The following is a 15,212-nucleotide window of genomic DNA, read 5'->3' as shown; positions in this document are numbered from 1 at the left end:
AGAAGATTACAGCCTCACCACTACCACTTTCCCTGCAAAAACTCAAAAAACTATAAACCGTTTCAAATCACACAGAAACAATCCCCTTGTTATAGACACCGGACTGAAATATTAAACAATAGCAAAGGAAGACCTCTTCTGAGTAGAGAAAGACCTATGATTCAGAAATTTGGTTGTATCTTTCAAACAACTCTCCTACCTCACATGTAGATGAAGAGTCCTTCAGCACCTAGAGGTAATGAGAGTGACGCAGAGAGCTTGCTCACTCTGACAAGAGTAAACAATACCATCCCTACACAAGTCCCTCTTCTGTCAAGTTAAGAAAATCAAAAACATCAATAACAGTGTGGGACCAAGACAATGCTCTTCAACCATAAGAAAGAACACTGCCACATAGAGGAAGAGAGAAAGCTTGCTTCTGTAGTGGGCTTACACTGGGAATCAGGAGAAAAACTTGGAAATTATCTACTTTACATTCCCAACTGAAAAAGACAAAGGGAAAAGAAAAACACAGCTTCTAAAAGCAAGAGATGAGGTGGGAAACAACAGCTGAGAGTAAAAAAGAAACTGGATAAGAAAAAACTGGGAGGGAATTCAAATATATAATAATAGTAAAAATTTAAATTCTATATGAAAGGCAATAGAGAGAAGTACAGAAGCTGGAAGAAATCTAATTAGTAGTTTAGCATATACATGTGAGATGCTCTCCAAATACAGAAGAGAAAGGACCAAGATGAAAACAAAGTATATTGATTGATAAGGAGGACAAAGAATACAAATCCAATCTACAAATAACTGGCATTTCTGAACTGAAATCATAAGCAAACATACCATTGAAAAAGTATTCCTGAGCTGGAAAAAAAAAAAAAAAAAGATCAAACATATTTACTCTTCCAAATTGAGAGGATTCACTTTGTTTCTGAGAAAACTGTTGGGGAAAAACAACAACAACTATGCCTAGAGGTAGCCTAATGGAATATCTTAATTTAAAAAAGAAAAAGAAAAAACAAAGACGCAGGCAGAAAAAAGAGTTTACCTACAAAGGAACAAAAATTTGGGTAGCCTCCACCATCTCCTTCACAGCAAGGAACACTGCAAGTCAAGAGAGGAATGTCTACACATCTGAGAATTTCTGACTTACAAGTTTGTATCTTAGCACCTACAACAAAGTTAGGCACACTATAAACATTAAATAAAAGTTGTAATGAATAAAAGAAAAATTAAAAATTTTAAGTGAATCTATTTTATATATCTCTACCTCTCTATAGTACATTTCTTCAATTCAACTTTCAAGCTTATTCACCAATTCGTCTTTTCCCACCCAAACAAAAGATTTATATGACATCTAATCTTTCTGATATGTGTCATTATTTTTATATTATCATATTTTTATATAAAACAAGACTTCTCTGCAAGCACATAGTGAAACTCTTCCATCACTGTTGATGATTTAAACTGATCCACCAACTCTCTTGTTACTTTTGGGTTTTGTGTGTCTTTTTAAGATTTATTTATTCGAGAGAGACAGACAGACAGCACAAGCAGGATGGCAGAGGAAAGAGAGAGAGAGAATCTCAAGCAGACTCCTTCTGAGAACAAAGCCTGACATGGGGCTCGATCCCAGGACCCTGAGATCGGGATCTAAGCCAAAACCGAGAGTTGGACACTTAACCAGCTGCACTATCCAGTGCCCCTCTCGCTACTTTTGAATAGTGAGTGTGATTTGAAGAGCTAACTCTAGTCTGTAGGTACGCTAATTAGGCCAGAACCAGGAACTGATGTTGTATGAGTCTGGCCAAAGTTATTCAACAAATAAGAAGATACAGAAAAAATCAGCACTGTATCATAAGCTACAGATTCAATGCTACTCTGAAAATAGATGATAGAACGATGCACTTTTAAAGTATACTACCAAATGCCATTTAAAAAAAAAAAAAAACAGTAGTTGGACATTTTTTAATGAGAGAGACATTCCCCTTTTCTTCTTACAGAGTCTTCATTAAAACTAGATTAATGTACCTTCTTATTTCCACAAGCTTTTATTCATTCACTTGGCACCTACAATATCCTAGCACTTTGCTGTGTGTGTCCTCATAGAAAGGAATGTCAAATGTTTCCTAAGAAAATCAGAGAAGACTCTAAAAGAGGGATTCTGGAAGACTTGAATTCAGTTCTTTAAGAACTTGTATGTGGGGGCACCTGGGTGGCTCAGTCGTTAAGCATCTGCCTTCGGCTCAGGTCATGTTTCCAGGGTCCTGGGATAGAACCCTGGCACCAGACTCCCTGCTCAGCAGGGATCCTGCTTCTCCCTCTCTGGCTCCTCCTGCTTGTGTTCCCTCTCTCACTGTCAAATAAATAAAATCTTAAAAAAAAAAAAAAAAAGAACTTATATGTGAATAAGGGTTTACCACATAGAGATAAAGCCGTGCCAAAAAGATGGAAGAGCTCCTCAACACAGGGGCCTGAAAAGAGCTTGCTAAGTTTTAAAAATAAAATGGCAACACTTGAGCATAAATTGGGTAGTAAAGTACAGGCAGATATGGTCCAATGGTTCCCAACATTAGGAGGGACCATTCTCAAAAGGGTTATTTGGAAATGAGTGAGACCATAGTGAGCTATCACAAAGAGGAGGGGTTGTAGTTTGCTACTGCAATTTAGTGCTCAGGGACCAGATACAATGAGCATTCAACAATGGATGAGATGGCCCCATACAAATGCCAGTTGAGCACCCTTTTAAGAAACACTGGGAAGTAGGTTAAAACTTAACAAAAGTCTAGAAAACTTAACCATAGTGTTTCTTAGTGTATCTTTGAAATCTGAGATCACAACCTTCATTTGACTCAATAAATATTTACTTCCAAGAAAGCTGTGTTTTTCCTGAGAAGTAGTATGCTTCCTTCTTTCCTTTGGCCACCAAGAAGCTGAGAACTTTATGGGAAGGCTGGTGAGTTGGATGAAGGAAAGCAGTTTACTGATAACCCTAAAACTCTGAAGAAATTCCATTTAAAGCAGCAGACAGTAAGAAACCACTGCAGGTCCTTGAGGTAGGTGGAGATGATTTTAAAAGTTTTCCCTGAAGGCTATTACATGACAGTGATATGAAATAACCCTAACCTCAAAGCTAAACTTGTGTTAGTAAGTACTCTTCCTGGGTTCTGTAAACGTATTAGATCAGCACTTCAAGGCCTGAAGTACCAGGTTCCTTAGAGGTGCCTCTGGTTTTCCAGTTTTCAGCAACCTCTCCCTACTCTAGATGCTTTTAGGTAATGTTTATTCTCCATTCCCCTACTTTCCAATAGTTTCATACCCAGTCTGCTTAGCCCCTGAAGACATTGGTTTTAAACACATAATCACTAAATAATCTTTACAGCACTTTGTTGTTGTTATGGTTCCTTACGACATTTATGATTCAAACACTGCTGCCAGGGTCTCAAACACACCTCTAGGCTTCAAAGATATTAATAACCAAATCAATCCCAGACTTAAACAATCTACTTATGTAAACTTTACCTGACATATTTTTCCTAAAGGGTTGCTTATCTTTCCCAGAAATTTATAAGCATTAGGAACTGTCACCAATTTATAATTTGTCATAAAATGTTATGCCCAACTTGATTGCTTCATGATGTAGCAGTGTCTCAGTTAATATTAAATAAAAGGGGAAAGGAAGTGACAAAGGGAGAAGGAGAAATAATCTTGTAATAGTCTATCTATATCCAAATGAATCCAGTGTAGAACTAGAAACTGTTTCCACTAACTTCAATTAAAATACCAATAATGATTTTTAATCCCTGTAATTACAATACCTTAATTTTAATTTCTCAATGCTCAACATTTCTTTTTTGATTAAAATTTTCATTTTGTAAACGTTTCCTTTTGTCCATATTTGACTTTTCAGAAGCAAGAAGTTAAGGATTCTACTTGGAGTCATCTAATGTTGCGGAGTACTACAAAGGGCCTATGTTTTCCAATTCTAAAAAGTATAAACTCAAGCTTTTGCCACTAAAGAGTGAGGCCACTGTTAAATTGTAAGTTTTTTAAGTTATAAACATGATTCACCCAAAGTGAGCCGGTGGCAAAGGTTTATTGAACTCATGATGGAGCAAGCTGAATGGTAAAAATTAGAAAAATCTTAGGGCAATAAAACCACAATCTTCAGGAGTGTTTTTTCCCCCAGTCAGAAATAACTTGCATCTCCATTACACACACACACACACACACACACACACACACACACACACAAAGTAACTGCTGGGCCCTAATCAATACTATGTCAAGCAAGAGTAGAGTCCCCTGGATAATTAATTCATCCTCAGGTGGGCCTCTTAGACAAGGTTCCATTCTGAGCTAATCTTCTGCTTTTCCTAGATGTTTATAATTTTTGCTATCATAAATGTTTCTATAAATCAGTTAACTACCCCCCATTCATGAGTTCACATACTATGAGTACACAGGTTATTTGGGAGAAGAAAAATTGTTGGCTATAAATATTAACTTACTCCTCCTGATTCTTAATGAATCTGAAACCCCTTCAACTTAAGTGGGACTTGGCCATTGGAAACACCGGCAACTTAATGCCCTTTGTTTCAAGGTTACACAAAGACTTGCTATCCCTTCGCAGGTTTTAAACACATGGCAGTGACTATCCACGCTGTGCGTGAGCGCTTAGTAGTGGCCCAAGAGTGCCGGTCACACTGGGTGTGGGCCTTCCTTTCCCCTGCGTCACCCCCTCAACCACTCGCCCCAAGACCGCCGGGACCCGCCTGCATTTTACTGGTTAGAGCCCCGCTTCCCAGTCTTTTGTTCAGGGCTGGGCTGTTTGCCGCCTACCCGCACCCGCCCTTCCTCACCATCCCAGGAGTGGGGTGAGGACCGTGCGGGAAGCAGAGCCGGGAAGAGGGACCAGCAAAGGCTGTGGGAATACTCACCCCGCTCCGCTCTGCCCCTGACCCCGCCGCCCAGCCTAGCGCAGGCGGGGCAACGGGGCGGGGGGAGGGGAGACGGGGCGAGGAGCCCATCGCTCTGCCAGCTGCCGTCCAGCCAGCGGCCCCGGGGAGGGGAGTGATGAGCTCCCAGGGGCCACGGAGACGATAGCAGAGGAGCAGAGAGAACGACCAGAGAGGCCCACCAACACGGAGGCCCAGCCCTCCCTCAGCCACCGCCACCACAGCGACCGAATCAGAGCATGCGCACCTGGACCTCCCGCGCACCATGGGGCCAGGCTCGCGCGGGTGGCTGACGTTGCGGGCCGCGCGCGCAGGACCCGGGCCAGGGGGCGTGACCTTCCTGCTGCCCCGGACCAAGGAGCCGAGGCCCCGCCCCTCGCCTCACCGGCCCCAGGAACTGAACGCCGGCTGTGCGTTCTGCGTCCACAAAGGCGGTGCATTGGGGAGGTGCTGCCGGCGAGCCGAAACCTGGGGTGGGGGTGGGGGGTGCCAGCGGTTTTAACGGCCGTTGCACCCTTTCTTCCATCACATAGCCAATGTCTGGAAAATAAATGAGTGACTAATGGAGAAAGGGTTGAGCAAGAACCTTCTCCGAGGTTGGAGATCCACGCGGGCTAACATACATACACACACTGTAAAACTGTTGTAAGCACAACAATTAAGCACAAACACGACTACCTCCTATTAAAACTAAGGACCGAGGTAGAAGTTAGCAACTCGGGAATTACAATAGTACCATCTGTGGCACAAAGCTCAGGAAAAAAAAAAAATCTAGCAGCAGAATAAAATGAGGGTAGGGGGGACAGTGGAATAAAGAAAAGACCACAGAAAGATGTAGGAGTAACAGGGGTGATGGAACTGAAATACTGAAAATGCAACAGCAGACATCTGAGGGAAAACTAGCATCTGCTCTTTTTAACACAACAGAATTAAATTTGTGTGAAAAGAAAAAAGTAAACACAGGCAAAGAAGTGAAAGGAAAACCTGCCTTCAAATGTACAGGCATGGTTACGATCTTGTACAGCAGTTATGTAAGATGTCACCATTGGAGAAAGCTAGGTGATCGGTACACCAGATTCTGTACTATTTTTGCAGTTTCTTGCGAGTCTATAATTATTTCAAAATAAAAATTTCTTTAAAAGGGACAGAACACTGATCAATGGTGACCAAGGAAAGGGGTTGACTGAAAAGGAGCTTGAGGAAATTTTGGGGGGTAATGGAACTGTTCTATACTTTCATTGTGTTAGTGATTACATCGTTGTTTTGTCTGCCAAAACTCATAAAAGGAATAGATTTTACTGCATGTAAAATAAAACTCAGTTTAAAAAGAGATACTGCTAGGGGTGCCTTGGTGCTCAGTTGGTTAAGTGTCTGCCTTCAGCTGAGGTTATGATCTCAGGGTCCTGGGATTGAGCCCCGCATTGCTGTCCTTGTCCTGAGGCTCCCCGCTCAGTGGGGAGTCTGCTTTTCCCTCTCCCTCTGATCCTTCTCCCAGTCTAGTGCTCTCTCTGCATCACAAATACATAAATAAAATCTTTAAAAAAAAAATACTGCTAATAAGTGAATTAACTAACACATTTGAGCAATTATGGATATAAATGAATTAGATAGCTGCCAGTTAAAAGTATTCACTGACTTTTTTTTTTTTTTTTTTTTGGTACAGGGCAGTGAGTTCTGAGTGAGAACTTTAGTGGATGGGTGTTTCCTTCAACTTTAGGCAGATACTCAAAAAACAAAACTTTCACATACAAAATGAAGAATGCATTGCTTGGCATTGTATTCAATAATCTAGAAACACTTTCAAGCATCAACAGTATCATGTTAACCAAAAAAGGAGGGTTTTTTGGCACTTGAGACGTTTTTAAGTTTCATAATTCACCTGCCAAAACCAAAGAAACAAAGCGAAATAAATCAGGTAACTTCCATGTACTTCCTTTCATCATATCACTCAAGGAATAGTACTGACCTGTTTATGTGTTTACCCTACAACACTACAGAGTGCTTTAGGGCAGGGTCTGTCATCATTGCATAGCCAGCCTCTTGCAGAGTTCGTCACTAGTAATAAGCATTTGTTGAATAAAACAATGGATTAATCACAAAAAGAGAAGGAAGCTAAAATTAATTGAGAACCCACCAGAAGCCAGAAGCTTAGTTGAGTCAACCATACGATAACCACACAAGATACACATTTTATAGATATGAAAACTGAGACTAATGCTCAAACCCCCATTCCTTATTTCATTGGATTTCTGAGTTTCATTTGGACGTGTTGATCACATCTACAAAGTCTTGCTTCCCTTAGCTTCCATAAAGCCACAGTCCCCTGATTTTCCTTCTAGCTTCCTTCACCATTCCTTTACTTACCCTCCCAGGCTTCTGTTTGTCCATCACAAGTTTAATATTAACTCACAGTATCCGTTAGGTAGTATGGTCCAAAAATGGGACATAAGCCTAAAATTACATGGCAGGAGCACCTGGGTGGCTCAGTTGGTTAAGCGTTCGATTCTTGGTTTTGGCTCAGGTCATGATCTCAGGATCCTGGGATCAAGCCCAGGGTCAGGTCGAGCTCTGTGCTGAGCAGGGAGTCTGCCTGAAAAGTCTCTCCCTCTCCCCCTCCCTCCCATTCACGTGCTAGATTAGTCACTCTAGTTTTTCCAATTCTAGAAAATGATATCATACAGTACATACAGTACATATGTGTCTGACTTTTTTAACTCAGCATGTTTCTGAGATTCATTGATGGATTTATCAGTAATTAGTTACTTTTTATTGCTGATTAGTATTCGACTGTATGATTATACCACAGTTCGTATATCCATTCATCTGCGATGGACAGTTACGTTGTTTTCAGCTTCTGGCCGTTATAAATGAAGCTGCAATAAATAATCCTTCAGTATTTTTGTGGACATATATTTTCATTTCTCTTGGGTAAATACCTAGGAGTAGACATATATTTTGGGATCAGTATGGAAATGCAAGTTGTGTTCTTTGACTATAATTCTATATTGATCACATTCCTTAGCTTAGGGCTTGTCTTATTTCATAATTCTAATTTAGAGAAACTTTTGTTGCTGAACTTAAATTACTATATGTTTCATTTGATTTTTAGTAGCAGGCATATGTACTTAAAGTATATAAAGTTGGGGACTGTGGCATGACACTCATGGATTCAAGTATTTCTATGGAAATAGCAATGGAAAATCGTCATTTTTTAATGACAATCAAAATTATATAATTATCTGTTTCCTAAGAAAAGTTTTAGAAAATTTCTGAAGGTTACTGAAAATTAGTTGTAAAAGCCTTAAAAAAAAAAAAAAGCTTGTATTTATTTATTTGGCAGATAGAGAGAAGGAGCACAAGCAGGGGGAGCAGCAGAGAGAGGGAGAAGCAGGCTCAGCAGGGAGCCCAACCCCAGGACCCCGGTATCATGACCTGAGCCTAAGGCAGGTGCTTAACCAACTGAGCCACCCAGGTGCCCCAAAGTTGTAAAAGTCTTAATGACAGCACAGGATAATTTTAACACAGAATCTCAGCAGCAAGATGCTGTCGCTAACAATGTATAGCAACTGGACTGGAGAACTGTGCTTGTATTTTGAAGATCTTATCCTTGAGGGTCTAGTTTGTATTATGAAGGGTATAACACATTTCAGGAAATAATCCAGTTTGAATCGTCTGAATGAAGGTCGGAATAGTATAGTGAATTTCAGCATTTAGTCTGTCTTTGTTTTCTAATATTCTTATTTGGACATTTTTTTCTTTCAAGCATCTTGAGGACATTTAGGAACCAAAACTTTTGTTTTAAATTTGTCAGGTGAATTCAGAGTTCTAAAAGGATCACTCTGGCGGTGATCTTGTATTACTCAAGTTTCTTGTTTTTTACCACTGAAATTGGTTGAGAGGGCCCTTTGTTCTTTTATTTTGGGGGCTATACAGAACAAAACTATGCATGTCTATAGCATATCCTTCTGGGTTATCAGATCCTACCATTGTTCATTGTCTGTAAGCAATGTTGCTGCTCTTTGTAAATTGTAGGTAATTGATAGATATATGTAACTTCTGTTCTGTCTGATAAGGATTTTAATTGACTCCCCCATTTTACCCATGGAAAAATCAGTTCTGTCCCATTTTGTCTGGTTCTCTGATCTCACATGGGTAAAATGAATTTTAACATATATTCATTTTTATATCTGTATGAAAGTCATGATTTTATCTTTCTCTAAAGATTCTATTTCAACAGAGGCCTGGCAGTTTGCACCCAAGAACCCCATAGGAATAAATTCTTACTGTAGACTTTCAGTCCCAACTCTCACTGAAATGTTCAGGACCTTCAAAGGGAAAAGCAGTCCGGAGTCTTTGGAGGCATAACAGGACAGCTGCCCAGGCAAACCAAAATCTTGACCAAGATGGTGTCGGGCCCAAGAAAACGTAAATGAGAAAGTAGATAAATAGCAAACTATCTTTGGTAAAAGAATGTGCCTCACCTTTGGACTATGTGGGGGAAAAAAGTCATATAGGATATTTGCAGCACCCTATATCCAGAATCCACTGTCTGTAAAGCAACGGGTAGAGAATAAAGAAGTAACTACAGAATCTCAAATTCTTCAGAATTTTTGGTTCAAGCTCCCTGTGCCTTCTAGGCCACAGGTTAGATTCCTTTGAACTACACAGCAAGATGTTCTTCCCTGCTAGACTTTCTACTCATCACCCAGTAAAGAAAATACCAGGAGCCTAAAGAGACAAGATCAATGTACATACATAGGGTCTGCCTTTTTGCTCACAAGAACTTGAATGTCCTGTTCAATAATGACCTGTTTCCTTTAATGTTCTATGGCTATGTTTACCGATCAGGAATTAATTCCGATTGTAGGATTCAGTTGCATATTGTTATACTGGTGTGTTATAATGATGTTTTGCATTAAGACTTGTGCAGCCTGCAGTCCTGGAAGCCTCTGTGCAATTTTAATTCACGAAGCTGCCCTAGATCCAAACCATATCAGAAGTTGCTCCCAAGGCAATGACTCTCTTTAGGCCGCCTCTTAAAATAAATGACAATAATGTGCATTTGCTCGGCCCCTTCATCTGCAGTATCTCATTAGAGAAATGGAAGGCACACTGTGGAAAGGGTACCAATTTGGCGTCAAGAAGTTATAGAGCTTCTGCTACTTACATGATGTGTAGATTTCAAGCCGTCACTTACCCTCTCAGAACCTCAGGATCCATTTATCTATAAAACAGAATTAGTAATAATCCCACCTTTCCAGGGTGTGAAAAACAAAAAGATATATATTCTCAAATTTATGAGGTTGACACATAGGGATAATAGAATAATAGGATCATTAATATAATCAATAATCTGTGTTTTCTAACATAGAAAGATGACCAGATACAAAACAATATGTTAAAGTATGACTTCATTGATGGTCCTATAGAAAAGTAATAAAAACAACTAAAAAATTAACAATGCCTATCCCTAGGTAAGGAGATTATGAATGGCTTTTCTTCTTCATACTTTTTTGGTGTTTCAGATTTAGAAGAAATAATGTATCATCAATGTGTTACTTTTCATGATAAATTTAAAGAATGCTACCTCCAATAAAAACATTAAAATTGATGTCTGTAATTTTTAGTTGGGATCAAATGATTTACAACATTAATTTTACTGAATATATATTTGACACAAAGAAAAGAATGTTACCTGGATGAAATTATATCCTGTTGTTCTGTAAAGGGAGTTACAATGGAGGCAAAGAGGTTAACTTCAAAGAGAGAAAAGCCAAAATGTGATTTCCAGCATAGGATGATAATGGGACATTCCAAATGTACAATTTCCTACCCTCTGCAACCCAGTGTTGGCCATGGAGAACGTCCCTTCATTATTCAATCTTCCTCAAATTAAGGGGCTGATAGTATAAATATATAGGCAGAGATTGTAGAAGGATATAAACAGGCATCCTTATTGTATATATACTCAAGACATGTTAAGAGGCATATTATGGAACATGAATAATGACAGGAGGAAAGAGGACAAATGTCAAATGTCAAATGAAATAGGCTACAGTTGAGTAGTGCTGCTACATCTTTGATGTAATATTTGACTGCTTTGTAATATGATGCTTTTAATTATTAATGCTGTTTGGTGTGTTTGATAAAGGGGAGGTGAAGTTTATTGCCATACAGACTTGTCTTTGATATTGGGTTTTTTTTTTTAAGATTTTATTTTTAACAAATCTCTACACCCAAAGGGGCTTGAACTTACAGCCCCAAGATCAAGAGTCACCCCCCCCCCACCAACTGAGCCAGCCAGGTGCCCCTGATACTGGTTCTTAATACACACAACATACACCCTACTTGTAATAGTCAGATGTTCAGGCTCGTCAGAAATGCTATTTCACTTAGCTGATTGGTCATGATGGCCTCATGAGGATGGTCTTGTAGGGTGATGGAACAGCCATTGGGTGAAGTACAGAACTTTAAAAGACCAGTGAAGAATTGCAATGCCTTCCTAAACGCTTATGAATTCCACTAGTCTCAATAAAGCTGTTTAGTCAGAGGTCACTGACTTATGTGACACTTGGCCTAGAGATTCCACCAATCCGAAGCTGCCTATGGCTCTAACCAGGCTGTATAATGCTGAAGGACAACTGCTTGGAATAAGAACATCAACCCATTTGATATGAAAACACTCTGCATGTGAGCTATACCCTTGCCACATTTAATAAATGTCTTTGCTAAGCATTGTACGAGTGTGTGATATCTTCATCTTTCAGAAATCTAACTAAACAATCTGGATTGATATATCCAAAAGGTGATATTTGGTAGGCACTTTGGTGTATAAATTCAGAGTTCATGAAAGAGGTCAGGCTGAAAAATACATATAGTGAAGCTATATCCCATACCTACTTAACTTATATTAACTCTACTCTACGTGCTTGCCAAAACAACCAACCAACCAACAACAACAACAAAAACCCGCACATTTTTCTTATAACATAGACCCTAAATGTAAGCCAACAACTTCATCTGGTGTTCAACTCAAGAAACAACCTTCTGTTCCAATAGCAGAGGAAAACTGGCTGTGTATGATTTCTTGACTGATAGTATACACACTCAAAACATGTACACAGGATTTTAAAGATTTTTCAAATGCAATTTTAACTCTATTTTTGCCTTTCACACTGACTTTAGATCCTAACCCCTGTGGAAAAAGTCACTTCCCTGTATTTGGGTGTCACTGATACTCAGGTGACAGTTACAGCTAGGGAGACAGGAAAGGCCAGATAATTAGAAACACCAAGAAGACAGTTCCCAAAGAGTAGTTAACAAGATTAAAAATAAAGCAAAGAAATCAAGGTATCCCATTGATGGGATTTGGAAATTAAGAAAACACCAATGACTTAGCAAGAGCAGTTTTGATATTATGGTGGGGGTCTAAGTCCGTTTCAGATGGATTACAAAATGGATGGGTCTTTAAAAATAACAAATAAGGGAAGCAAAGAAGTGAAGACCTCAAGCTTTTCTATGAAGGAAAGCAAACAATGGGGTGGCAGGTACCAGAGAATCAAGGGATGGTAATTTGGTATTTCACTTTTTAAGTGAGTGTGACTTGATCCAGTGTATCGGTCAAGCACGAGAACTAAAAGGAAAGGGGGAGATAACTGAGGAACCACAGCCCCCAAGGAAAAAGGAAGCACTTGAGTCCCAAGTACTAATTTGCACTACCTGGGAAGAAGACAAAGGAGAAAGATGTAGTGACAGGAGTGAAAACAGATGTCTTTTTATTTGGGAGAGAAGGAATGCAGAGGGAGTAGGACTTGAGGAAAGTTCATTTCTGATAGCTTCTTCATTCTCTGTGAAATGGAAAGTTAGAAGAGCCATTTCCGAAAGTGAAGAGAGGGCTTTAAAAAAACATGTAAAATTTTGTAATTGTCTTTAAAGGAAATAAGAGAAGTTGAAAAGGAGTACATAGCATTTGAAAGTCTAAGACTGGATTCCCATATTTGCAAAGGTACTACTTCCTACACTTTGTGTTAATTTTTTCAGTACCATTCATCCTGCTTAGGTGAAGAAGTATAAAGAGTAGATGAGTGAAGAAGAACTGAAGGGGTAGAATAAATCAATGAATGTTGCTACTAGAGGAGAAGTAGAAATGAGATCCATGGAATCCGATCAGGATGATAAAAAAAAAAAAAGAAAAGGACGCTAAGAGGGCATCAATGGAGTTGGAAAAAGCAGAGAAATCAGGGGACTGTGATTACCATGATGTCATTAAGAGAGTAGGCTTGTAAAAACAAGAGATGACTGATGGAATAGGAGGGTATATTTGGAGAAGAGATTGATGTGTGAGCTTTCAGCTGTATGGATTAGTGAGTTCTGGGTAAGGACAAGGCCCATGAGTTCAATACAATATGGACTGCTGAAACAGAATGTACATGAAGCCATAAGCATTGAATAGACCACAGAACTGAGACCATCATAGCCAGTGGATCATTCATGAAGGTCTTGAAATTTCTGCAGGAGTTGGGTTAGGGAGAAAGATAGTGAGCCTGGTACTGTTATAGGATTTCTTTTCCTTTAGTTCCTGCCACTCTTGGTCATACTGCTTCGCAGAATGAAGAGGTAGACCAGACGAAGAGTGGTGGGCATCAAAGCAAAGTTTATTGAGAGTACAAAGCTCCTGAAGAGGGAGGGGACCCAAAAGGGTTGCCCCCAGAGTTTCTAAGTCCAAGAGTTTTTATGGGTTTGTTTTAATCTGATTAACCGTCCCTGTGCCTGTCATCCAATCAGGTTTTTGTCATCTATCTATCACGTGGGAAAGGGTGGAGGGCTCCTTCCAGGGTGGTGTAAAATCATTTTAGGGTTGGGTTTCCTCTTGGGGCGGGGCCCCTTGTCCCTGCCTGCCTTTCTTCCGACTATCCTTCATTATCCAAAAATCGAGATGAATGTGGAAAATTAAGAAAAAGATGGTGATGAGGAGCATAAGAAATGGTACAGATCGGTTGGTATAGAACCAACTCAAGAAAAATTTTGATAGGTAAGTAAAATGATCTGGATTTGGCACTTTGGAGCTAGGAGAATGCAGCAATACTTCCAGGCTGTGAGGAAAGGAGTCAGGCTAAAGTAAAGTAGAGGCTTCAAGGAGACCTGTGTTTCAAATAGGTGGGTGTATTAGTCAGGGTTCTCCAGAGAAACAGAACTTATAGGATATATATAGATATGTAAAAGAGAATCATTGTGAGGGACTGACTCACAGGATATGAAGGTTGAGAAGTCCCATGATCTACTACCTGCCAGCCAGAGGCTCAGGAAGCCAGTGGTGTAATTCTAGTTCAAATTCGAAGTCTGAGAACCAGGATAGCCAGTGGTGTTAGTCCCTGTCTGAGTCCAAAGGCCCAAGAACTGGGGACTGATGACCAAGAAGATGAATGTCCCAACTCAAGCAGAGAGAGCACATTTGCCCTTCTTTTACCATTTTGTTCTATTCAGGACCTCAACATCAATGGGTTGTATGATGCCCACCCACACTGATGAGGGTGATCTTCTTTACCCAGCCTATGGATTCAAATGCTCATCTTTTCTAGAAGCACCCTCACAGACCCACCCAGAAGTAATCTTTAGCAGCTCTCGGGGCATCTCTTAGATCAATCAAGCTGACAAAATTAACCACCACTGTAGGTCTACATTCATATTGGCTCTCTGTGGAAAATGGAAACTGTTAAGCCTATTAACGGTCATCCATTCTTTTCACAAACTTACAGAGAATCTAGCATATGCCAGGCACTGTGCTAGGCGCTAGACATACAAAAACAAGACAGGCAGTGCCCCTGCCTTAATGGAGTTTGTAGAGTTTTTAATCAGTAAGACCCCAGACAAATATGCAGAAAAACTTTTCAGCCTGAGCATGTTATGAGGCTCTGTAGATCTGGCTGTGGGAGGAAGGTTAAAGGCAAAATCAAACAAAGCTTTCTCAAGAAAAAAGATACATAACACAATTGGCAGGAATTGATATTGATAATATTGATAAACCTGCCCGTGTCTTTGAAAAAGTCACTGATAGAGCTGTTTACTACAGAGCAAACTCTAGTTTACTGTATCTTTAGGGGTTATTTACATTACAACAAGGCACAGAATCAACTGATATGGAAATCATTTAAGAATGCTTTAATAGCAAAACAACCACAGAACTGTATAATGTTATTCTAAAACATAATACCTAAGCACCACATGAAAGCTAAATTTAAATGTTTTATGCATGCAAGATGGAACATT

General features: G+C 39.8%; 1 protein-coding gene across 8 annotated transcripts in view; it reads right to left on the bottom strand.

The window, feature by feature from the left end:
• ATG10 (autophagy related 10) overlaps window positions 1–15,212 on the bottom strand; it is a 450,669-nt gene that overhangs the window by 272,415 nt on the left and 163,042 nt on the right. The window contains exon 1 of one of the 8 annotated variants that reach the window (XM_026498675.4): window positions 5,194–5,538. The exons of the other annotated variants lie outside the window; for them this stretch is intronic. Coding sequence (XP_026354460.4) covers window positions 5,194–5,472 — 279 coding nt within the window. The 5' untranslated portion in view covers window positions 5,473–5,538. Of the gene's footprint in view, window positions 1–5,193; window positions 5,539–15,212 lie in introns of those variants that run through there. 8 annotated transcript variants of the gene reach the window in all.

Source organism: Ursus arctos, unplaced genomic scaffold, assembly GCF_023065955.2.
Source record: "Ursus arctos isolate Adak ecotype North America unplaced genomic scaffold, UrsArc2.0 scaffold_5, whole genome shotgun sequence".
In the NCBI taxonomy this organism is placed as follows: domain Eukaryota; kingdom Metazoa; phylum Chordata; class Mammalia; order Carnivora; family Ursidae; genus Ursus; species Ursus arctos.
The sequence above is the reverse complement of the archived record's forward strand: the minus strand, read 5'-3'. Positions and strand labels throughout refer to the sequence as shown.